The sequence below is a fragment of the Haliotis rubra genome, unplaced genomic scaffold (genome assembly GCF_003918875.1).
Source record: "Haliotis rubra isolate DU_JTF1 unplaced genomic scaffold, ASM391887v1 Scf176, whole genome shotgun sequence".
NCBI lineage: Eukaryota > Metazoa > Mollusca > Gastropoda > Lepetellida > Haliotidae > Haliotis > Haliotis rubra.
Genome location: NW_025765736.1, coordinates 1,236,285 through 1,263,270, shown reverse-complemented (window position 1 = coordinate 1,263,270; position 26,986 = coordinate 1,236,285). Strand labels below are relative to the sequence as shown.

Here is a 26,986-nt window from a genome sequence, read left to right as displayed (position 1 = left end):
TGGTCAGGGTCACTGACTTGGTTGATACATGTCATCGTATTGCATTGCACAGATTGATGCTGATGACGTCAATCACTGGATTGCTGGGTGCAGATACAGGTGCTTAACACAAGAAACTGGCATCAAGGTATATATTGCCACTTACGAGTCTTAGCAATGTCAAAATATATATCTTGATGCCAGTTTTTGCATTACAAGCCTCCATATGTCCATGTACATATTTATGTGTAGACTGCTACGTTGTTACCTCGATAAGCAACCTCACACTGTACATATACCAGCTTTGGCTGTAGAGTATTGATGTTTTTAAATGCACAGAGAATCCAGATGTTACCAAAACTACCTGGCAGAATCGGTCAACCCAACGTGTGCTTTTATTATGAGCATGGGAATTTACTATGGTGAAATCTACTATGTATGGTGTAATATTTTCTAGATATATGATAATGTGTTCTATTAATTGAAAGTGTGTTTTATATCATCCATGTGTCGCATGAATAATTGGACCCTGTGTAATAAAACATGTTAATTCCCAATAAGTAAATTTGTGATATCATCCATGTGTCACATGGCCAATGGGAAGACCGTGTACTCACTATTCGTTGTTTGATCTAGGTGTCACATGGCCAATGGGAAGACCCTATACTCACTATACATTGTTTGATCTAGGTGTCACATGGCCAATGGGAAGACCCTGTACTCACTATACATTGTTTGATCTAGGTGTCACATGGCCAATGGGAAGACCCTATACTCACTATACATTGTTTGATCTAGGTGTCACATGGCCAATGGGAAGACCCTATACTCACTATACATTGTTTGATCTAGGTGTCACATGGCCAATGGGAAGACCCTATACTCACTATACGTTGTTTGATCTAGGTGTCACATGGCCAATGGGAAGACCCTATACTCACTATACATTGTTTGATCTAGGTGTCACATGGCCAATGGGAAGACCCTATACTCACTATACCTTGTTTGATCTAGGTGTCACATGGCCAATGGGAAGACGCTGTACTCACTATACATTGTTTGATCTAGGTGTCACATGGCCAATGGAAAGACCCTGTCACTAGGTGTCACATTGTTTGATCCACATACAATGGGAGGAACCCTATGATCTAGGTGTCACATGGCCAATGGGAAGACCCTATACTCACTATACATTGTTTGATCAAGGTGTCACATGGCCAATGGGAAGACCCTATACTCACTATACATTGTTTGATCTAGGTGTCACATGGCCAATGGGAAGACCCTATACTCACTATACATTGTTTGATCTAGGTGTCACATGGCCAATGGGAAGACGCTGTACTCACTATACATTGTTTGATCTAGGTGTCACATGGCCAATGGGAAGACCCTATACTCACTATACATTGTTTGATCTAGGTGTCACATGGCCAATGGGAAGACCCTATACTCACTATACGTTGTTTGATCTAGGTGTCACATGGCCAATGGGAAGACGCTGTACTCACTGGGAAGACCCTATACGTTGTTTGATCTAGGTGTCACATGGCCAATGGGAAGACCCTATACTCACTATACATTGTTTGATCTAGGTGTCACATGGCCAATGGGAAGACCCTGTACTCACTATACATTGTTTGATCTAGGTGTCACATGGCCAATGGGAAGACCCTGTACTCACTATACCCTTGTTTGATCTAGGTGTCACACCAATGGGAAGACCCTATACTCACTATACCTTGTTTGATCCAATGGGAAGACCCTATACTACTCACTATACGGCCAATTGTTTTTGATCTAGGTGTCACATGGCCAATGGGAAGACCCTATACCCTATACTCACTATACATTGTTTGATCTAGGTGTCACATGGCCAATGGGAAGACCCTATACTCACTATACGTTGTTTGATCCTAGGTGTCACATGGCCAATGGGAAGACCCTATACTCACTATACGTTGTTTGATCCTGGTGTCACATGGCCAATGGGAAGACCCTGTACTCACTATACATTGTTTGATCTAGGTGTCACATGGCCAATGGGAAGACCCTATACTCACTGGAAGACCCTACGTTGTTTGATCCTGGTGTCACATGGCCAATGGGGTGTCAAGACCCTACTACTATACTTTTTGATCTAGGTGTCACATGGCCAATGGGAAGACCCTATACTCACTATACATTGTTTGATCTAGGTGTCACATGGCCAATGGGAAGACCCTATACTCACTGTACATTGTTTGATCATAGGTGTCACATGGCCAATGGGAAGACCCTATACTCACTATACATTGTTTGATCTAGGTGTCACATGGCCAATGGGAAGACCCTATACTCACTATACATTGTTTGATCTAGGTGTCACATGGCCAATGGGAAGACCCTATACTCACTATACCTTGTTTGATCTAGGTGTCACATGCCGAACGCCCTATACCGAACGGGAAGACGCTGTGGCTGTGCTGTGAACATGAGCAGATGTCCTACAGCTCCACGGCTCTTCGATACAAAGAACAGCTGGAGAAGAAGTCGAAGGAAGACGATGTTGAGGAAGAGATGAAACCAGGGGAGGGAGCTGATGGTAGAACTAAATATTTTTATAGAACATCGTTTTACACTGTAATGATATGAGTGGCAAGGGAAGGACGCACACATAATTTATCAATGTTCAGTGATTATTGTTAAATGTTTTTCAAAATATAGTCATCAGATGTGTTTTTCATAGAGTTGTAAAGCATCTGTTTTGTATACCGGTATTCCCTATTGTGTTAAACCTGAATATTCATAGCACCACTTCTCAGATATTTATGAATTTAATTGATCAGTTTAAGCATAAAAAACATTAATTAATTATTGATCATACATAAGTGCATTTAGTGATCATGTTTTGTGGAGCAAAGAAACTGATATTGACCTGAGCCAGCAGTAATATACTACCGACAAAAAATAAGGGAACTAAGAATTAGAATGCAGCCAACGTTGGGGTGTACGTGTGCAATACCATGGCATTGCAGCTGAATGCAACATCCAATCACAATGAAATTCCACATGATGCATGAACAACACGTGATGCACGTGCACACAGAAGCTAAACTGTTACCACCTATTGGAGAACTCACAATCACTATTGCAATTGAGCTGAACACACGCTGAAAAATGCAGTATCTCAATGAACAGAAAAAATGGAGAATTGTGGGTATGATAGAGGGGGGAACACCTCTTTGCCAAGTTGCCCGAATGTTGGGTAAATCAAAAAGTGTAATTTCACGCCTGTGGGACAAGTACCGTCAAATGGACGGGGTGCAATGAGACCTGGGCGTGGTAGACCGAAATCAACGGCACCGAGACAGTATCGTCTCTTTACATTAACGGCCCTTACCATAGGTTCAAATCAGCACCTGCTATCAATAGGGAATTCCTTACAATAACTGGACGACGAATTACAGTATCAACCGTTAAGAAGCGAGTATCAAGCCCGTCTGAAAGCAAGGTAGGCCAGTGAAGGGTGGCACCATCACAGCTCACCATAGGCACCAAAGATTGGTGTGGGCTAGGCAGCATCAGGTACGGGCGTTGCGCCATTGGCGTTACACCATGTTCTTGGATGAGTCAAGGTTTTGCCTCCAATTCACAGATTGCAGAAAACGTTGTTATTATTATTATTATTATTATAGGATATTTATATAGCGCACATATCCAGGCAACTAGTGCATGCTCAAGGCGCTGGTATTTTCCCCTCGATCTTTGGATGTCAATCTCAACGGCACATTGTATTATCAATCTCAACTCCCTGGGGAGTATACAACTCTTGCAGCCACTAGGCGCACTGAGTTATTGTGACTTTCTCATCCTAACGAGGTTCCCATGGGACACAGAGTCACAGTATTTTGTCCATGTTCACTGCACACTGCTGTACCCGCAACTAGGTGTTTGCAAGTATTCCAACGGATATACCAACGGATTTGTGGGTTCTTTTAAATGCACGGGGTTGTGTACTGTACACTAGGGGTTGTGACAACACTGAAAGAGTCTGCACACAAAGTTGACACCAAGGTTTTTACACCCGGTCACAGGTGGGCTCGATCCCGACACCTCAACCTCGCTGGATCACTAGCCTTAGCAAGCTCGCCCACCGTGCGAGTGGTGAGCGGTATGCCAGAATGGCAATTTTTGACCATGGTCAGTATGGGGGCAGTTGTGTCATGGTGTGATGCGGTATTACACATGACAGACGATTTGGTCATCGTTAATGGACAGTTGACTGGTCAGCGATATGTTGACGAAATTTTGCGTCCTGTTGTGGCTCCACTGGCTAGAATTACTGGCAGGAGGTTTGAATTCCAAGATGATAACGCCAGACCACATCGTGCCCAAGTCGTCACCGCTTATCTCCGATGAGAGGGTACAGACATTGGACTGGCCCTCACTGGACAGTCCCCAGACATGTAACCAATTGAACATCTGTGGGACGTTCTTGGCCGGAGGGTGTACGCCAGGGACCCCGCACCCGTCAGCCTGGCCCAGCTTGGGGTAGCGTAGTAATTCGGGCGGAAATGGCGGGCAAAACCACAGACAACCATCCGGAGGTTAATCAACAGCATTCCATCAAAGTCTCGTGTACGTGTCGCCCAACATGGTGGACACACCAGATATTAAACTTCACGGCCGAAATTGAATTTGTGGACATTTAAAGCGATTACACATTCACTGTGATTTCATCAGTTCCGTTATTATTGTTGGTTGTATATCTTAGTACATCATATCTTAAACAACTATATTTCAATTAAAATAAGCAACAAATTCAACAATGATTGAATCACTACTGCAACAAAGAAGTTGTCTATCCATGAAAGTGTTCCACTTCAATGATTGAATCACCAGATATCACAGGAAACAGCTAGAGATTCACAAGTTTTGTCTTACCCTCTTACTGATTGGCTGATAGTATTTCTCTCCTTTGACTCCATTGGCTGAAACATATAATGGGTCTCATGGCAGTAACCTGCTTTCAAGCAGGTCATGTGACCCTCTACCAATGACAATATAGATATAATCTGTAAATGTAATCATTGAACTAATTTATTCTAATATGACATTTCCTATAGCTGATTTCCAAAAGTATAAAGTCAGTTCATTATGAAGTTACTACATATCTGGAAGGAAATAAGTAAAATGTACAATATCGAGAGAACACAGGCCATCCCTTCTTGTAACTTTACCAAATTTGTTGGATTCTGGTCTGATTGCCATCAACTGTTTGATTGGTACTAATGTACAAATGATCCTTATTCCTACAATGTCATTTGTTAGGACAGCAACCCATGTGCTTGCCATAAAAGGCGACTATGCTTGTCGTAAGAGGCGACTAATGGGATCGGGTGGTCAGTTTCGCTGACTTGGTTCACACATGTTATCGGTTCCCAATTGCGCAGATCGATGCTCATGCTGTTGATCACTGGATTGTCTGGCCCAGACTCGATCATTTACAGACCGCCGCCATATAGCTGGGATATTGCTGAGTGCGGCGTAAAACTAAACTCACTCACTCATCTGTTAGGATATGCTTGTCAATGTAAGATACCTCCAAACTCTGTATACAAACTTTATATTTGGTTTTGATTTGATGTCATGTTTTTGTACCTAAAAAAAAGATGAATAAAAAAAAAAGAAAAAAAAAGTTACTATATAACACCTTATACAAAGCTTGTATATACTTAATTGTCCAATGTGACTGACCTTGCTATATTTTTATTCAGGCAAAAAATCTCAACATAATGATGATGACGATGACGATGATGATGATGACAGTGATGATGAAGATGAAGAGGAAGACCAGGTGGCAGAAATTGCCAAACCTGATCCCATACCTGTGAAGAAAACTCTGAAGAGACAGACCTCGCAAGCTTGCAATGTCATGTGATCTGATCAGCCAATCAGAAATCATTTCAAAGTGGAAAAGGCAAACCTGCGATATCATGTGATCTATGTTCGGCAATAAGAATCCATACCTTTGCGTGTGGATTTCACCATTTTGATCCAAGACCAGCATCACTTTCGCCCTCACATGCTGTGATATAGCTGCAATATTTTTCATCGTAAAACAGTTCACATATTTCGATATTACTCAAAAGTTTGGTTTGGGGGGAAAGTGGGTCACTGTCACCTACTTATTTTCAAGAAGTGTTCCTACGATTCCACAGACATTCCATGAGTCCTAATGATAATTATAACTATTTTTATGAAACAATGTCCCAAGGCATAGATAGGATTATCAACAGAGTGGGATTAAATTTAGCCATTCAGTGTACACTTTATATGTCTGCAAGTATCAAGTTTAGACTAATAGTAAAAGGTTATCTTATTACGTCTCATTTGACACAAGGCGATATTTGTGATGTCTGGGACTTGAAGTGAGTCATTGGGGCTGCACGTATGTAACTGATTTTAAGTCTGTGTCTTCTCACACATATTATTCTTGATACAGTCTTGAAGCTTTGCAGTAAGACACATTTAAGATTCCTTGGACCTGCCTCTGTGATATGACAGGGCATTTTGTTTTTACAGTTAATGCAGCAGTGTTTTTGGTTGATACTGATTAGTACAAGGTGTTATTATTACACCATGCCAATGTGTTGGATTTGTCAGAGATTTGATACTTCTTTTGGACGAGATTTGATACTTTTTAAAAACATATGATACTTCTTAAAAAGTAATTTGATATCTCATTAAAGGAGATATAAAGATTTATAAAGAGATTTGATACTTCTTTGAAAGAGATTTATTACTTCTTCAGGGATTTGATACTTCTTGATAATACAAGATGAACCTATGGACCAAAGTCCTCAGCTATGTTGGGGACTATGCACTGTTCAGTCAAGTGACATGTATTCTCCCCTACATCAACCTGTATATCTACTTATGTATGTCGAGGGTTTGAAACCCTTGTATTTTTCCTCTCAGGGTGACTGGTCATAATAGCTGATATTAATTCACTGTTTATTTTTACGTTGCTGGTGTAAGTATATTGCCGATGTGGCAGCTGTGATATATGTATATTGATCTGGAGTGTTTATACCAGGGAGGACGTTATATGTGTGACAACTACCTGGTGTTGCTGACTCACACGTGTTGCTGACTCACACAATGTGTTGCTGACTCACACGTGTTGCTGACTCACACAATGTGTTGCTGTATTCATGCTGTGAGATTTCTCCCTTTGTTGTGTAATAGTGACTGTTTTGATGTGACATGGTGTGATGTGATGTGACATAACGTGATGTGATATGATGTGATGTGACATGACATGACATGAAGTGACATTTGACATGTCATGACATTTGGTAACATGATATAACATTTGGTGACGTGACATGACATTTGGTGACATGAGATGACATGTGACATGGCATTTGGTAACATGACATGAGGTGACACGACATGACATGAGGGGACATGACATGACATTTGGTGACATGGCATGAGGTGACACGACATGTGATTCGACATGACATGTCACATGGCATGACATTTGGTGACACGACATGTCATGAGGTGACATGACGTTTGGTGACCTGACCTGAGGTGACATGTGACATGACATATAAGGTGACATGACATGTGATGAGGTGACATGTGACATGACATGACATTGCATGGCACATTATTGCGATTACCTGTAGCATTTTTGGAACAGCCCCTCGGACAGTTCTTCCAGAAACTACTGTTCAGGTTATCATTCCTTTGTAAGCTGTGGCACCGAAAATTACAGCATTTCTTAATGTCTAAATACAGAATGAAATAAGGGAACAACACTTCATTACAATGTTCCTTTATCAGTTCTCAGATTTTTACCCTCAATGCCACACAAAGCCAGCATTTAGGAACATGGAAAAGAATAACAAACACTTGTACTGTCATGTGTTCCCTTACTTGTTGCCCTCAGTATATAATTTTCAAACTGGTTTCTCTATCTCCATCAGCATTCATCCTCTTTGACTTTACATTTCCTACATAAAACAGGACTATTTGTAGCATCTCATATTTTTTTCTATTTGTAGCATCTCATATTTTTCTAATTTTACCCACAATTATATATCGAATGATATTGTGTTATAACATTCCTGATACTGTGTTATAACTTTCCTTATCTGTACATTTTCTCAGTATTGATTAGTCAAGTGAAAATGTATGTGATAACAGTAGGGCTGGCTGTCTATACAGATCACAGATATTGGTAATTGTTACCTCAATATCAATCGATTATTGATAATAGGTTTCCTATTGATGACATTCCTCATTGTCAATATTTTTAGCCATCCCTACATAATAGTTCTTCATTGTTGAGGTGAGGTGAGGTGAAATTGGGTTTAACTTCGTCCTTGAGAATATTTCGCTCATATGACGACATGCATGCGTATGTGTATGTGCGGCTGCTTGTTCTAGCCCAGACTTAAGCTGGTTTTATAGTGCTAGCCCACTGAGATACCATGCCGCAGTGAAGCATGAATACCACACTCAGACACATTATACTGACTCCGAGCCGACCAGTCCTTGTTTGTACCCATTAATGCCGAGCGCCAGGCAGGGACCAACAAGTACCATATTTTAACGTCTTTTGGTATGACGCGGTCGGGGATCGAACCCGCGACCTTCCGCTCTCCCGGGCGGACGCTCTAACCACTACACCACGGAGGCGGTCTCTTCATTGTTGAGGATAATGTAAGAAGAAAATATATATTTCATATTTCATAAAGTCATTACATCATTTGAACAATAGGACGCCTCATTGACAGTTATTGTGGATTTTGTTTCATTTTCTCTCTGAAATCAGTATTTAAAAGATTACCCCTCTCAAAACTTTACAGATAACTAGTATAGATTATCAGATTGTGTGTAACCGCTGAAAGTCTGCCATAATTCGCAGCTTTGAATGTCATTTATTCATAAAGGACAGATAGTTTATAGTTTGTTTTAGCCTGTTCATTTTTTTCTAAACAGCTTCTGTACAAGAGAAGCAACCAAACCAAGCAGATGTTTACAAGTTGTGGATGTTTTTCAACTGTTAAAATATTTGTTGGACAATTAACACTATATATCACCCATATGAGAAATGCGAATTAAATAACAAAATCCTTTCAATACTGATAAATCTCCACTACAAGCACAGTCCATTGTACGATTCCAAGTATATAATAAACAGTTTTCAATGGATTTCTATCAGATAATGCTTATACTAGGTGTTGGTGAAAGGGTGAGCGACCTTGCCTCCCAGATTGCATCTCTCTGGAGCTTACTGTGAACTAAATGACAGATGTGAATTTAATATAATACTTTCCTTTCCTAAACAGTTCATGTGAGTGTGTTGTATATAAACCGAGATGTAGAATTGGCTAGAAAATCCTTTGTTTGGTAATGGATCTAGTTGTCAGTGAAGTAGGAATTTAGAGTTACTTCCCTTTACCAGTGAGGCGTATTGTCAATGGTTTGTTTGCTGATCGTCATTGTCACAGGCATTGCAATTCGGTCATTGGGTCAATATGGAAATTGATTAGAATTATATGAATATATTGTGTGTGACAGCTTTTATGTTGTCACACTGACATAAATATGAAGTTTCAATGTGCATATGCACTTATCAGTCCCATATAAATGTATATTGGGCTCTCTCTCTCTCTCTCTCTCTCTCACTCTCTCACACACACACACACACACACACACACACACACGAATGCACAGGCGTGTGACCTACGTGTATCTGTACTGCATTGTGTTATGTCTCATGTGACCTAGAAGTATTGATACTGTTTTCTGTTACACCCGTTGTCACCTACCAGTATCAATATTGAATTGCTTTTTTTCTGGCGTGACTTACAAGTATCGATACTGCATTATGTTTTGTTTCTGTAATGTTCATAATGCAGCATATCAATAGAGTTTTTGTTTCAAAAACTGTGTGAAGATTTAGTGAAACTGGTTAAAAGTAATTTGCTGTTATTAAATAAACAGAATTTATGATTATATTTCTGTGGCACTAGTCAGTTTAGCAAAAAAATAGAAAACTTAATCAGGGAGTCAAAATCGCATCTAGCCTCACATACTCTGTTTATATTTCCATTATTTTTACATGCTTTTTTAACAGTGCAACCTATTTGATATTATCTATTGTAAAACCAACTTATTTTGTAATTTACAGGTTCTTTTTGCCAAGATGCCTGCTTGTGTTTGATTCTTCCTGGAAATAAAAACAATCACAGACGTACAAATGGATGTATGTTGGAATGACCATATTTCAGAATTTGGTGGCATTTGGCATACTTCTGAGACATGTACTCAAAACTGAATGCTGTGTGACATAAACAGCAATAGTGCTTTCATGTTCTTTAGGGGTCTACAGTGTAATGTTTCTCTTTGCTGTATGTATAATGTTTAGAAGTAAGAATTCATGTTTTGTAAATGTTGTGTTTTAAGTTGTGCCTTCTACTGACTGGGTGGTGGATTGCATTCACTAGTCATGTCAAAGACCCGGTTCAATTCTTGAACTGGGCACAATGTGTGAATCTCATTTCTAGTTTCCCAATGATATTGCTGAAGCATTGCTAAAAGCAGGGTAACACAATACTCACCCTTTCACTCAATCTACTCTCCGTCCGTTGTTCTTTTTGTTTACAAGAATCTGGCATGGAATAAATGACACTGAATCACAGAGGTTGTTGATTGTGTATTGTCTTCATTGTTATGTCTCCTGAGGATTCCATGGACTTATCTCGGCTGGTTGTTAATGGTGATTGGATGGCCAGCTTTTGTGATATGGCTCTGACCATGTCGAGCGCCTATTGGCCCAAGTGTTAGTTCAGTCGGGCTGCAGGCCTAGGTTCGTTTCCATTTCCATGCGAAAACTGTTTCTTGAGTCACCATGCTGGACTATTGCTGCAGGTGAGTGTACGTACTTAAATTAATTATTGCATATATATATATATATATATATATATATACATGGGAATAGTGCCTTTGATCCTCAAGTAAAACACGAGTGAATGTGTGAATTTCTGGGTTCAAGGTCATAAAGAACAGCACCTCAATTATGCCATAGAGTCAGCTTAATAAATTCTGGCGACAAAATCCTCTGCACCTAAAATACTATCACATTGAAATGGAATTGTCCTGGAATTTCCATCAAACATGAAACTGTACAAACCTTTTTTTCATGGCTCATGATGGCGGTGATATTGCACGTGCATCTAGGTCACTGCATGCAAAAAAGTCGCCAGGAGTGAAAACATACCTCACACATTCACAGCACACATGCACCCGTGAAGATTGAGGCCCGAGAAGATTGAAACGTTGAAGTGATTAAACTCTTTAAAAAATACTTGGCCAAACCTTCTAAAAGTTACGCCACACATATTTGAAAATGAGTGGTTGTGTGCAAAGGGAATGCTTGAAACCGGAATTGCACATAACGTTGTTTCTAGACGTTTTGGTGTTCACCGAAACGGTCGCTATGACGTATTGGCAGCGACGTGGCTCGTACGCATGAATCTGATTCGGCAGACAACCGAGACTGTTTGTTCTCTGTCATTGTCGTCTTTAATATCATTGGATTTGAGAGGATTCCTTTCCACATCGGATCCTGGTGCATCGACACACATCACATCCTGCACACACAGGAGATGAGTAGCACAACATTGCGGATCCACGGGAAATGAAACAGAGCAATCAGGAAATTGAAAGAACAAGTTTGCAAAAAATCAGGAATATGCTTCGAGTTTTGGAGAGATATGCAAGAAATAGTGTCATGTTAGAAGAATAATAAATTGGTATTATTGATTGCGAAGTTTTAATCATCGTTAAAGCTTAAGAATATTTCTTGTCAAGCTGTCTGTTCAGGCGAGCAAGGTCCTGCTCAATAAAGAAAGGGTGTGTTTCTTAAAGGTTACTGGTTATGGCAGTTTCCTATATGACTTTCTGCAAAGGGTTAAGGCACCGCAGTTCACTGTGAGGGATTACATATCTGAGGTACCCCAGAAACCTATGACCATGGGTTAGAACATGTTTATTTTTCTTGGTCTGTCACCGCTATATTCTTGCCCGTTGGATCCAAATTTGTAAACGCCAGGGACCTACATGAAAAGGGCGTTATACCCAACTCACTCACTCACTCAACAAAGAACGTTGATACAATTGGTTCACAGGTATTTTATCGTCATTTGTTAAAACTGCTTTGGTTTCTAAGCTTGCATAGCTCTCACAAAACCCATTAATATGTCTTAGGTTTAAAATGTCATGTTTCCACTGACGTCACGATTGTTGAAACGTCACTGCATTACTGTCGTAGTGAGTGAGTGAGTGAGTATGGTTTTACGCCGCTTTTAGCAATATTCCAGCATACTGTCGTAGTTTGGTGCCGGTGCCGCCATTGTTGTCGGTTCTCTATTGTTCCAGTGCCGTCAAGGTTGCCGACGGTAGAAGGATTCCTATTACCAAGACGTTACTCAAAATTGAATGACGTATTCTGACACTACCATCCGGTCGTTTCCCAAAGGAGTTGTATAAAATGTTATGGAATTGTAAATCAGATAAGATTAAATGTGCATATCTGTAAAGGTAGACGACGTTTCCTATGTAAATTCACTGAAGCTATCTTGGTAAAGAGAACTGTTGGATATCACAAATGAATCTAAATGGAAAATATTCTTTTTTTACTTATTTTCCTCACTGTCAAAATCGAGCCATATTTGGCAATGCTTTTCCAGCTAAAACATTAAAACTCAATAATGGTTTAGTTCGACGCTGTCATTGCCTTTGCTAAGCTCTCAAAGAAAATACAGCTTGAATTAGTTTATGACTTTATAACAGAACCTGTATTTTACAGCAAAGACATCGCTATTTGTAAAGAGGTTATTTTTTCATTCTACACGGTTTGATAGAGGCGTCAGCAATGTACGAGACTACCTATCACTTGAGCAATTCCAACACACCTTTGTACCCGTGAAGATCCGAGTTAGAATATTGATCTTCAGTAACCCATGCTTGTCGTAAGAGGCGACTAACGGGATCGGGTTGTCAGTCTCGCTGATTTGGTTGACACATGTCATCGGTTCCCAATTGCGCAGATCGATGCTCACGATGTTGATTACTGGATTGTCTGGTCCAGACTCGATTATTTACAGACCGCCGCCATATAGTTGGAATATTGCTGAGTGTGGCGTAAAACTAAATTCACTCACTCACTCAATACACCTTTGAACTTAATATCAACTGCCTTCATTATCAACGGTTGATCCAAGCTGTAACGAAATACCAGGATAAGTGGGAAAAAAGACCCACATCTTTTGCCCAACTGGATGATTACCCTGTTGTCAGGACACTGTTATCAATTAAGAAAGGTGCTAGGTGTTATCATGTTATCTTGAATGCATGTAATACTCACTAAAGTTAAACATAAGTAGCGAGGATGTGTTCTCACTGAATTAGAGCAGGAAAAAATATTTGTAAAACCACTAAAGGCTACTTTAGATACTAAATTGACATGATTTTAGTTCTGAAACATTCACAAGATTATACAACTAACTCCCTTTTATGTATATCAACTTAGCTGAAAGCAATTTATGCACTTTTATCAATGTGAAGTTGAAACTATAGTTCACTTAGTTTTTGAGTGGAAACACGTTCGAAGCTTCTGTCAATCACTATTAAACTTTATGACATGCCAACATATTCATAATTTGAAATTTGATCTTCAACGTATTCTGTTTAGCTTGAAGGAATATATATATATATATATATATATATATATATATATATGACGATGTATTTGACTTAGTGTTGCTTTTAGCTAAATTGTTTATCTTTATGTGTAAAGTTTTGAAAACTAACCAAAACTTTTAATCTCTTGAAACATTATGTCCACAACAGGTAGATCAATGGAAGAAATATTGTTTACAGCAAATAAAATATTAATAACAAAAAAAAAGAACAATTGTTCCAGTGCCGTCATGGTTGCCGGTGCCAAATTGTTTCAGCTCATTACATGGGAGAGCTCTATATTGGCACGTGTCATGAACGTTGGCGTCACGGTGACGGTGACAAGGACATTGCCGCCACTATTCAACCAGAAAGTCAGCGAACTCTGGCTTCCAAGGACCTGCTCACTTAGCCTCTGTCCGGATCTAGGTAACAGTGAATTGATCACATACAGCGTGTAGATGCCTATGCTATGCTCGCTTTACTTACTTTTACTTATTGTCATAACATGCAATGTCATTACTTGTTGGTCCCTGCCTGGCGCTCGGCATTAATGGGTACAACAAGGACTGGTCGGCTCGGAGTCAGTATAATGTGTCTGAGTGGGATAATCATGCTTCACTGCGGCATGGTATCTCAGTGGGCTAGCACTACAAAACCAGCTTCAGTCTGGGATAGTACAAGCAGCCGCACATACACGTACACACGCATGCACGTCGTCATATGAGTGAAATATTCCCAAGCACGACGTTAAACCCAATTTCGCCTCGCCTCGCAATACATGCAAGTCACACCCATAAGTAATACAGTAAAACTCGTTTATAACGAACCCCCCTTATGAGGAACTATAGGATACAACGGATTTGTTTTGGTCCCGGAGTCATGGGTCCTGTGACTATGCATGTTTAGTCGAAATGTCTGTCACACACTTCGGTTTTAAGAAACAAAATCAGAAATGTCTTAAATAAAGTTCATTATAACCGAAGTTTATTGTATTACTTTTCATAATGTGTATTTACGTTTATTGAAGACATCTCGGTAAAAACATTCTATATTGATACACTAATGCAGTACCAACGGCTTGAATGATTCCAAGAAATGTTTCCCGAGGGAATGTCTGGTATTAAACGCAGTCACTATGGTTATGGGGGCTACAATGACAAAGTGCATACGAAAAAATTCGTTTGATCAGAAAACAATTGCTTGTAGAAATCGTAAACACGTTACGCATATATTATGCACGGCACCTAAATGTTCACAAAACAACGATATCCCGACTTTGGAGCCGCTACAAACAACTTCAATTTGACCAACGATCGCCCGAGAAGTGGACCTTAGTGGGCACACAACGTTGAATCAACGTTGAATTTTGGTTGTTTGGTTGATCAACCTTTCATAAACGTTGATTCAACGTTTATCATGCGACCAAAGAAAGTTAGTCGAGATTCGTTTAGTTGTCAACGTTGTTTCAACGTAAGGAACCAACAAAATGTCAACTAATTGTTTCCTTTGGCAAATTTGATACATAATTCATATTGGTAATAGGTATCCAACTTAGCAAACTATCATTTCGAACATTATTTTCATAAAAAGATCAAGATCGAGCTAGTGACAGATATAATCTTATATATTATTTGATTGTGCATCGATCAACGGACGGAAATATTACGTAAATCGCAGTTTTAGGTATAAAGTCATCAGTTATCCAAATTGCATTACATTTGATATTTTCCCACAAAACTGTGAAATTGTATAATTCCCGACAATTTGCTTTCAAACACAAGCCAGATGTTGACCTTTCTGATCGCCCGTTTGGCCATATCCGGACATGCGCACAATTATCGCGCGCGCAAAGGCAGCTGATCGTTGTCAGTTCACTTTGGCGAAGTTCAAGGCAATGTCGTTCTATTTTCACCATCTTCACGGCATGCTGGTGTTTATGTGGTAAGTATGTCCTTCATGTATAATGAAAACGTAGGAATGCCGTTTAAATCTAGCAGTAGCAAGAAACTCCGGAATTAGGGGCTCATGTTTTATCTCACAAGGTTACCGGTATGTCACAGTACATGTTTCTCAAAATTTTGTTTTGTTATTTTTCAATATATTTACATGCATATATTTGCATTTTATTATATAATCGAATAAGATTTTCTTTTCGTACCCATCACTTGGATTTGAATTTTGCAAATATACATTTTCAAATAATCAATGAAGTACATCAATATAAGGAACCGTTCATAATTAAATATATGGCTGCGGGTGGGGTGTTGATTGTAAGGGTTGGAGGGTGGGGTGGGGTGGGTGTTTCTCATTTTGTTCAGGGGAGCTAAGGGGTCAGCATTTTGTACACACGCACTATGTTTAGAAATTATGGGAAGGGGGCGAGGGCGTCATATATAATGTACATGACATGCAGGGTGGGCCGTCTCTTTTTCTGTACATACTCATACACTTTTAGGGGGTGGGTGGGTGGGGTGGGGTGTAATTCACATTGTACATAAAAAATCAACATCACCCCAAAGCCATACATTATGAACGGTCCCTAAGGGCAGCTATACAAAATCGGATAGGATAAATCAACATTTTATATTGCATCCCATTATTATGAACATTTGTTCGTTTGAATAGATCTATCAGTAAATGATGCATTGAGCACGCCCTGAACCCTATCAACATATGTATATTATTGGGGGGGAGGGGGTGGTGGAGAATGGCGTAAGGAAATGCAACGAAAAATTTTCACTTTAAAATATCTTGTGAAAGTCTCTTTGTTAAGGATTAAATTGTATATAATTTATTTGAACTTTTATTTATTTACAAAAGTGTAACTTCACTAATGATTCTTTGATGGGACAATTAACAAAACTGCACCCACAGACTTTCATTCTTACACTTGTTTGGAAGGGATATGATAATTCATGTCTCTTAAAGGTTAAAATCTTACATACAAAAGAAGTAATTTTAATGTAAGGAACATTTAATTATGAAATAAGATTATTTTAATGGAATTTGCAGAAATCTCATCTTCGATGACTGGGTGGCAGCACTTTTGTGGATCAAGCATAAAAGGAGCAAGGCTAAGGTAACACGTGTTTAACATTTCACATGTTTCCAGTATATCCACCACAAAGTTTAAGAGAAAGATGATAATGCTCTTTCATTACCACCTGTTTTGAATATTTGTGATAATGTTTGGTCTTTTTGGTGATAATAGTTGGTCTTTTATTTTCATTTATATATTAAGGTTGATCATTTAAGAGAAAAAATTGACAAGGATTTCTCCCGGAGATGTTTAGTTTAATGAGCACTCCCTTGCTTGGCGCCATATTGTTTTTCGCCGTAAACAGCTGGATGCAAGATAGCACGCGAGAGGACAGAAGTCATACATTTATAGATATATAGAGATGTTTATTGCTGGGAAACACACTCTTCAGGTATTTGGTCAGCTGTAGAATTTGAATATGATGTTTTTATTATTGTCAAAGGGTAGGTTTTCATTATTTGCAATCTAATATGTGTGCAGTGAAACATACTGAGATTTGGAAAGAGTCCATTATTTAAAGTACAGGTGTGGTTAGATATCAGCATTTTATGTACATGTTCCCCTTGTTAAGATCATCTATCGAGTATATTAGAGAGAAGGTGTATATTTGTAGTGTTTTAAATCAGAGTTATTTTCAGTGTATGACCTACATTTCAATATGTTTTGGCCACCTGTCACCCCTCCTTTGGTCAAATAGAGTAGGACTTCCATTTCTTTGGAATTGAATTGAGAGTCAGAGATGCACTGTTTCAAAGAATTTGCGTTAGCCAGCGATGTTTATTTACGAGTACATTTAAGTCTTTTGAGTGTAGATTGAGTTGTAAGAGATGTTATTCAATGTCTAATTATTCATGGTATGATAGGATTATTTCTGGCAAAGTAGAGTTTAATCTCATTATTATTATTGTTCATGATTCAGAGAAGCATAGTTATGACGTCGCAGATAATACGCATACATAATTCATTATATGAGAGGATTTTCTAAGCGTTCCTATAAGAGATTACGTGTTAACATTTATGAATTATATAAAAAAGTTATTTATCTGAGTTTTATGAGTGTACAAAATGACAAAGAGAGAGAGAGTAGATAATAGAGAATATATTGTATACTTATGAGAGCTCATTATTGTTTTCAGAACTCCATGATCCATACTTCCTTGTGTTTGGGAACAAATGGTGTTGGGAGACCTCCTACAATAGACTTGTTCTTTGACCTGTGAACCACTCACCCATTTTGTTTTCTTATCATTTAAATGTAAAATGGCTTTTGTTACAATTTATGACTCCTGGTAGCAAAATTGCTACATCAGTTCAACTCCTATTAATTTGAAATAATCATTTCCGAGAATCTCTAAAGAAAACTAAATCTGACAGAAATAACAACAATCTTCCATTGTTTTGGCGGACAATGTCAAACAATTTGATGTCAAGAATGAATGCTTGATGGGCAAACGGCAAGTTTTCTTTTAAGACTACAAGGGTTGTATTCAATCATCTCTGGTAAGTTAATTACCAAGTGCAGCATTTTCATCATGACCATAGCAAATAATATATGACATGACAGTAAAGCATCGTCTAATTCATCCTACCGGTAATTCATATAGTCTAATTAAATAATCAACTTGCAATTGAGGATTTTCTTTGAAAATGTTTAAGAAAAACTTCCATTCCTTCGGTTGAAAATATAAATTGTTTACACTTTTCGTCATATTTTGTATTGATGCTGTTCCTTATATGCTCACATGCCAAGTTACAGCAGTGAAATGAACCTTCTCAAGTGATTGATTAAACAAATACTTGAATCATTTAAGACAATATATCTTCCATATAACTTTATTCATGCATTTAAATATAAAATTTCAGAATGTGTCCTATCCTCAAAGGGAATGAGATGGGAATGCATCCGAAGCAAATTTCAAGAAAGAGTTAGGAACGTTTCTGAAGTATCCACCTGACCGCCAAGGCAGGGAGTGGCAGAGAGAGAAGAGGAGCTGATAATTGTGCTTTTGGAGTTGCCAATTGTGTTGAAAAAATCTGAACTGTGGTATTGAAATTGGTGGCGTAAATGTCACTTTGATGCTATATGCAGATGATATTGTGTTATTAGCACAACAGAGATCACCTACAGACTATGTCATGTGTGATGTTTTTTACATTATGCATTAAACCACGTTTTCTGTGTGCGTGTGTGTTCATAAAGATTTCATGAAAAGTGACTTGTTTTATGTGCTGTCTTCAGGTATAGTTCCTGGTCATCTTGGATCCCTTTCATGGTGAAAGTAATTGCATTGTGTTTATTCAGGGTCTGTCTAAGAGCTGAAATTCAGACAAAATGTCTTCTGGGGACAATTTTCACCTTTCAAGGTAACAATACAACAGTAAATAGTTTTCTTAATTTGGAATACTCTTTCTTCTTACTGGAATTATACGTCTTACTGACATAAAACTTAAATGAACATTATATTGAATGTGGAATTTTAACCAAAGTATTTTATCAGGTAAATATTTGTACTGCAATTTTCTGTTTGAACACTGTTTATTGCAGGTAGCTTTTGGGTATTTTAGCTGGATGCAGGAGTTTGGTGCTACTTTATTGTAGTTTAAAGATGAAATGCGAGAGTCTATTTACAGGAAAGCGTAATACCTCCCCAGACACAACCACGGAACAACCCATTTTCAACGTTAATAATATGTCAGACTTCAACATTGATTCCACGTCGGATATCTACGTCAAAAACTTTCATATACAACCTATTTTCAATCTATTTTCAACGTTGAGGATCAACCTTTTTCAACGTTGGTAATCGGTCAAACTTCAACGTTGATTCCATCGTCGGATATCTACGTCAAAAAAAACTTTCATATACAACCTATTTTCAATCTATTTTCAACGTTGAGGATCAATCCTATTCTCAACGTTGAAACAACGTTGATGTTGCCTGCTGGGAAGGCCAAGAATCACGACCCCTTCAAGATCGGTACATCCGGGTCCATCACCTGCGTAATCGGCATGCCCTACCAACCGTGACTGCCACACAAATACCAGGTTTGAGGGAGAGTGTCAGCTCAAACGATTAGGAACCGTCTGAAAGAAGCGGGTTTACGTGCCTGTAGACCAGTTGTTGGACCTGTACTACGCCCCCTACATCGACGCCGACGACTCCAGGTGGTGCAACAACGTAAGGATACGGACTTTACAAAACTGGAGGCGAATCTGGTTTTCTGATGAATCACGTTTTCTTTTGCAACGTCACGACGGAAGACAGCGTCTGTATAGGAGACGTCATAAACGTTTTGCGCCCATCTGCGTCCGACAGGTGGACAGATTTGGCGGAGAAAGCGTCATGGTTTGGGGAACCATCTCATACAACCAGAAATCAGACTTGGTGATCGTTCCAGGGAACCTGACAGCCCAACGTTACATCAACCACGTGTTAGAGCTTCACCTTCTCCCGATTATTGACCAACAGACAGATTTTTCAACGGGACAACGCCCGGCCTCATACTGCACGTGCAACAATGAACTTTCTGCAGAATTCCAACGTCAATGTCTTGCCATGACCCTCTAAATCACCAGACCTCAACCCTATTGAACACCTGTGGGATACTCTGGATCGACGCGTCCGTCAACGTCAGCCGCCGCCACAGACGCTGCAACAGCTCGCCGTGCCAAATTTCAGACTTCTGTCTTAAATAATAAAAATGCCGTGTCGTCCTAAAACTTCAGATCAAAATCTCTAAAATACAGGGGTTGCGTTTCTTTTTGACAGAGTTTATTTAGTATTGTAATTTCTTTCTACAATTTACTCGCTCATGTTGCATCTCCATGAAATTTAATATACTTATTTACTGACAGCTTCTTTGAAACCTCTGACTGAACCGTTAGGTTGGACCTTTTTCCAATAGTTACAACTCGGTTTTTTAGTGTGGTTGGCATATTATTTTTTCTGCCAAATTCATTGTACTGATTAAAACCTTTGCGAATGGTGTTGTATAGATTTGAAGTTCAACAATCGTATCTGTGCTTGCGCGCGCGCGCATGTGTGTGTGTGTGTGTGAGAGAGAGAGAGAGAGAGAGTGTGTGTGTGTGTGTGAGAGAGAGAGAGAGAGTGATTATCTCAAAGCTTCACATCAAAATCTTTGGTCGCCAGTTTGTTTCCTGATCCATGAATCAGCGCAGTTTGAGATCGATTTTAGCAATATTCCATTCCTGTCAATGCCATTTAGAAAGTGGTTAAATGTAACATTTTATATTTCGGAATATACATTTTCAGGAAAGTACAGATTCTAGTACTTTTGTTATGTTGAGCCCCATCCGGGATTCGAACCCACGCCCTCAGTCAGCCATCTACTCGCCAGCACACAAAGCCAGCAATCTAACCCACCCAGCCACTGCGGCTTTCAGCCGTAAGTTAAACACATGGAAGTTTTACACGACGGTGTTTCAATGTACCTGGATTATTTCTTTACACAACCGACCAGTGAAGGTCCGGGTTAGAATACTGATCTTCGGTAACCCATGCTTGTCGTAAGAGGCGACTAACGGGATCGGGTGGTCAGGCTCGCTGACTTTGTTGACACATGTCATCGGTTCCCAATTGCGCAGATCGATGCTCATGCTGTTGATCACTAGATTGTCTGGTCCAGACTCGATTATTTACAGACCGCTACCATATAGCTGGAATATTGCTGAGTGCGGCGTAAAACTAAACTCACTCACTCACTCTTTACAAAACCAAGCAAATATTACTATAATTGCAGCACACAGCTCCAAATATGTCTCCAAGACCATCAGGCGAGGGTGCTGAACACGCGAGAGAAACCAAGGTTGAGATAATTACCCTGTGTGTTGATTCATTATTTCAGCAAAATTAATTTAATTTCCCTCATTTCACGTGGGAATCCACAAAGAGACGCACTGAGTGACAGGGAGGTCACACTCGGCGATATCTGACGCCTACAGACAGAAAGAGAATGTATTTTGCTGCTCGTCGACAAGCACGAGAATTCTCAATGGTCCTCTTTCAGTTCTGATGTAATTACATGCTTTCAGTGCCATGCTGCTTCCATTCCGTGTTCTCAGCAAAGCTGTCCCGCCCCCATCACAGATTCCAATACCAAGATGTCAACTTGAGATAGGGTTTGCATCTATGGTGATTATTCAACAACAATGATAAATTAACCATCTTGGTTCTCCCGACCGCTGACATCTCGCAGTTCACTAAACACGGACAGATAGCGGCCATATTGGATCTCAAGGCTCCAATTTCTTTGCAAAGATTGCCATATTAAGACCGGTGCCCGCGGATGCTTGAAGCTTCGTTGTAAAAATTTTGATCCATATTTTTTGCAAAAAAGTTAAGTCCGATTTTCATTCTGAATCGTTGTTTGGTCTATTAGATGACCTTGTGAAATTCAGGACCAAACGTGACCTTGACCTTGTAGGGAAACTAGATTGAGTATTTGGGTGTTGCAATTACTGCTGCACGTGAATTCAAATTAGATGACTGGACCCACGACATAGTAAACTACATGATGTATCGGCGACCTTACCGGAGTAATTTAATTCTACATTGTTAACGTGTTGATAGGAAAAGCCAACCCAGTAACATAATCTATGTTTGTCAAAAACGTCTTTCAGTTTGCTGTCATCGGGATAATCCTTTCATTATTGTAGTCCTGATGATGCCCCTTGACCTGGTACCACGAATCTCCAGCCATTGATTTCCCAGTCCGGACAGCCATTAGGTCAAATAGGTCAGTTCCTGTTGGCACTGGTGTAGTAGAAGGGACTCGTTTCTTTGCTCGTATATTGTTGAACTCCACAGCAATGTACAATCTGGTGGTAGGTCCTGTACACAGATCCCAGATCACAAATCAGTTGAAATAAGCAACGTTGGTTACTAAGAGTCTTTGGGTGGGTGCCCGTAACTGGCAGCTTGAATCTTCGTAGTTTTAGTACAACGAAGAGTGAGTGAGTGAGTATGGTTTTACGCCGCTTTTTAGAAATATTCCAGCAATATCACGGCGGGGGACACCAGAAATGGGCTTCACACATTGTACCCATGTGGGGAATCGAACCCGGGTCTTCGGCGAGACGAACGAACGCTTTAACCATTAGGCCTCCCCACCGCGCAGTACAACGGAATCACATGTGGTCTCAATTTTTAAAAATAATAATTATCTTATTCCTGACCCATCATACGAAAAATCAAGACATAAATATCTTTACCTGCACCGAAACGTCGCACTCATTGCAATCAAGAAGTTGACTATCAATAGAACTTGGTTTTCCTTCGTAAATATCTATACAAATTCTGTCCCTTCTTCTAAGCCTTCCACTACCGCAAGGAGAGTACAATGGTGTGTTATCCCTGAAACACATCATACAACACACACACGCGCGCACGCACACACACACGTGTACGTGGATACATGTTCGTTACAGTAAAGCACTATGACAGCCTTGACATATTCTGTGAACTTCTTTGAGCGCCAGTTTTAGAAGTTGTATAGTCAGACAAGTGACAAACGTTAACTTTGTGGATAAATAACTTCTTTATTCAGTTAATGCGACGTTCGATACTGATCGACAGATGTCATATTCTGTGAAATCAGGTTCCAGTGAAATATACTAAATGCATTGGAGAATACGGTGACATATATGACATCCCTAAAGCACATCGTACAATACAAATATACACCCATGTACAAGCTCTTATAGTCAAGCACAATGATGTGAGGTGAGGTGAAATTCGGTTTTACGTCGTGCTTGAGAATATTTTGTTCATATGACGACGTGCATATCCATGAGTGTGTATGTGTATGTGTAAGTGCGGATGCTTGTACTAGCCCAGACTGAAGCTGGTTTTATAGTGCTAGCCCACTGAGATACTATGCCGCAGTGAAGCATGAATATCCCACTCAGAAACATTATACTGACTCCGAGCCGACCAGTCCTTGTTGTACCCATTAATGCCGAGCGCCAGGCAGGGACCAACAAGTACCATATTTTAACGTCTTTTGCATGACGCGGCCGGGGATCGAACCCGCGACATTCCGCTCTTCGGGCGGACGCTCTAACCACTACACCACGGAGGCGGTCCAAGCACAATGACAGCTTTGACAAACTCATTCCAGCTTTGCGTCAATATGTGTGATGTTAGGTTTACAGTGTAAACGATATACAAATCTAAACGTGCTTAGGGAAGTGACTAGGATTCATGAGTGTGACATTTCACCAATGAAAAGGACAATTGGCAAAATAACGACACGCATGCCGTCAGTTTACTTGGTTAAATTTGAGTCATATACCTAAGATACTGTTTTCTACAGTGTATCTCATATGATACACACAAAGGAATAAGAGACACGTATTATAAGTGTAACACATTATTTATCCTCTGTAAACTCTGTCATCGGCGTATTTCGTTGTTGTTGTTTTGTCCTGAGCTAAGTCTGTCATTTGTTTAAAATTAAACTGTAGCCGACTATTAACTCAAGGTTTCCGATAAGACCCGTAATCTCAATTGCGTAGATCGATGCTGATGCTGTTAATCACTGGATTGACTGGTCCAGACTCGATTATTTACAGACGGCCGCCATGTAGCTGGAATATTGGTGAGTGCGTCGTAAAACTAAATTCACTCTCTGGTTCTGATAATATCACGAGCAGGCATTGTGAACAACTGTCACGTAGCGATGATGAAAGGTGTTTGCCAAAAACGTGAACACATTTTGTCCCACATTTAGCACCGGTCACAAACTCACGAAAGGGCAAGTCAATAGTTCATCTAAAAGTAACATGCACATTTCCCGATAAGTGTATATGATGGAGTTATTGAGTGAGAATGGCTTAACACCGCTTTTAGCAATATTCCAGCAATATCACGGCGGGGGATCCCAGAAATGGGCTGCACACATTGTACCCATGTAGGGACGAACACGAAGGAGAGTATGGAGCATATTTCTTATCCCTATACACACATTTCTTGTTCAGAACTGGCCCCAAACAACTATGCTGATCGTAAGAGGAGTTGTAATCGATTGGATGGTCAGAGTCGGTGACTTGATGGATTCCCTTGATTGATAGCGTGTCCCGATAGCACAGCTTGTCGCTCATAATATCAGTCATTGGATTGACCGGTCCAGACCAGATTGTTTGAACATCGCCGTCATACAGTTGGTAAATTCACAAACAACACACAAACAAAATAAAAAAACCCGAAACAGCAAAAAAACATACAACCAGCCAATGGTTTGGTAATACGTCCAAGAGAATGGCATCAAAGCGCGACAATTAACACGGACATGTTTTCCCGAAAATACTCACCGTGAAACTGTACTATCATAGAACGATACCTCCAGGGAATTAGATAAGCAAAACTAAATAAATTTGCAATGACACTTCTTTCGCTTGAACACCACAGCTGCTGGCGACAGTCTCACAGCGGAGAGTCACGTGACCTGCAACCATTTACCGGGAAAATGCATCAGAGTGTTTGCCGCCAGATTTCAGCAGCAGACGAGATGACAAGCGAGCAGACGAGATGAGCCCGGTTGTCGTCTGCTTGTGATGTCACTGACTAAGACCATGAAAAGGTAGGCTGTTTGTATCGATCAAAACATCTGCATGACCTTCGGATTCTTCTGTTTGGGTAAATATTCCATGTAATATATTTTTGTTATGAAAATATGAAAACAAGGCGCATGGGCAAATGAACTTTGCATTCGACGTTCGCCAGTCTGGTTGTGCGTTTATCGGGCATCATGATACAATGATTTCAATTATGTATGCCAGTCCTCTATTATAACGAGAATTATTCCACAGCCGGAGCTATCGATCTGTCCACCAAGTCTACCTGTTTGACAGAATCGTGTCGTGGGTTACTGTTTTATTGACATGAATTTTTAAAATGTTATGGCATAGCTTGTTAACAACTCTGAACGCGAGAGAGTATACATGCCAAAAAACTCAGGTGTTTGTGCAAATAGCGTTACGGAAGTCTGAGTTACAGAGAAATAACCCAAAGGCCTAAGGAGATTATAAAATATTAACATTTTCTTCAAGAAAGATGCGATAACTGTTCTACCCGATCGTCACGTCTCATGTATCGTGTTGCACGGGGTTGTGCAGAGTTACCTCCCTTGGGTGTACCAGAAACCTATGGTTTGAATCCGAATTATATTCGCATCTCATATGTTTGTTCATTTTCCATGGGTCACAGACGTATTATTAGTGTTTCGCAGCAAAAGATTTTTCTCTGGTGACACATTTTAATGTAGATATGTCTGCCATCATTTACCGTCCCAACAAAAACATTTACAATTATGTTATTCTTTCCACATGAGGATCAGCGCCATTCAGCCATTGTGATATATTGTTTTCAGGTTGTTTATACATGTTTTGTTTGTCGATATTACATTATGTACGAACAACCAGTACACGTTTCGACCTGCTCATATTCTTTGCGTCTCGGGGCGGTGAGGTAGCCAGGTACTTAACGCGTTTGCTCGTAACGCTGAAGACCCGGGTTCGATTCCCCACTCACTCAATAACTGTCAGAGATTCAAACCCGTACTTAGTCAGCTAACTGTACGAACAGGTATGGGGTAGTTTAGCACGACGTTTTTTTAGTCTTGGGTTCGAATCCTGGCACGGACGCTACCTATGGATAGTGGAAGTGCAATATGTGCTATTTCATTGTTGATTTGCGTTTGTGGTGTCGCATGTCGTGATAAAACTCAGTCCTACCACTTGGGTCCCATCGGGAATTTACCTCATGTCAACTTATCGATACAAACAGTCGGCGTGTTAATATCGCATAGCACTGGGAATGGTTTTGCAAGACCCATACTAAACATGACAGCATTTTGTTTCGGGAATAATTTATGAAACAATAAGAATAATAAAAATGATATAATCATGATGATTATAATGAACAGTTTGTACACTAAATCCAGACATAGACATGATCAAAGCGCCGACACAATTTGTTTCCCGGTCAGTGGATCAATGTACACTCGTTTTTCTTTCTCAACACCCTGGGAAGTATACCACACAAGGTGCCTTGTCACATTACAGTCTCATTCCACCTTGCTCGGTATTCATTTGCTTTTAACTTGATTGATTGCGTGATGTCGTTCTCTGAATGAGTGTGGGGCGGTGGGGTAGTATAGTGGTTAAAGCGTTCGCTCGTCACGCCGAAGACCGGGTTG

The 26,986-nt window shown here is 39.9% G+C and overlaps 2 protein-coding genes and 1 long non-coding RNA gene across 3 annotated transcripts in view; all 3 read left to right on the top strand.

The window, feature by feature from the left end:
* Positions 1-6,502, top strand: part of LOC124273077 — a 65,148-nt gene extending 58,646 nt beyond the window's left edge. The window contains 2 exon segments of the mRNA XM_046708290.1: positions 2,395-2,563; positions 5,739-6,502. Coding sequence (XP_046564246.1) covers positions 2,395-2,542 — 148 coding nt within the window. The 3' untranslated portion in view covers positions 2,543-2,563; positions 5,739-6,502.
* A 640-nt stretch (positions 6,503-7,142) lies between these two features.
* Positions 7,143-10,684, top strand: LOC124273076. The gene is made up of 2 exons (XR_006897538.1): positions 7,143-7,183; positions 10,175-10,684. It is a non-coding gene; the product is annotated as an uncharacterized LOC124273076 (long non-coding RNA).
* Positions 10,685-25,281: 14,597 nt separating this feature from the next.
* LOC124273075 overlaps positions 25,282-26,986 on the top strand; it is a 166,417-nt gene continuing 164,712 nt past the window's right edge. The window contains exon 1 of the mRNA XM_046708287.1: positions 25,282-25,369. The gene's annotated coding sequence lies outside the window, so the exon portion shown is untranslated. The remainder of the gene's footprint in view (positions 25,370-26,986) is intronic.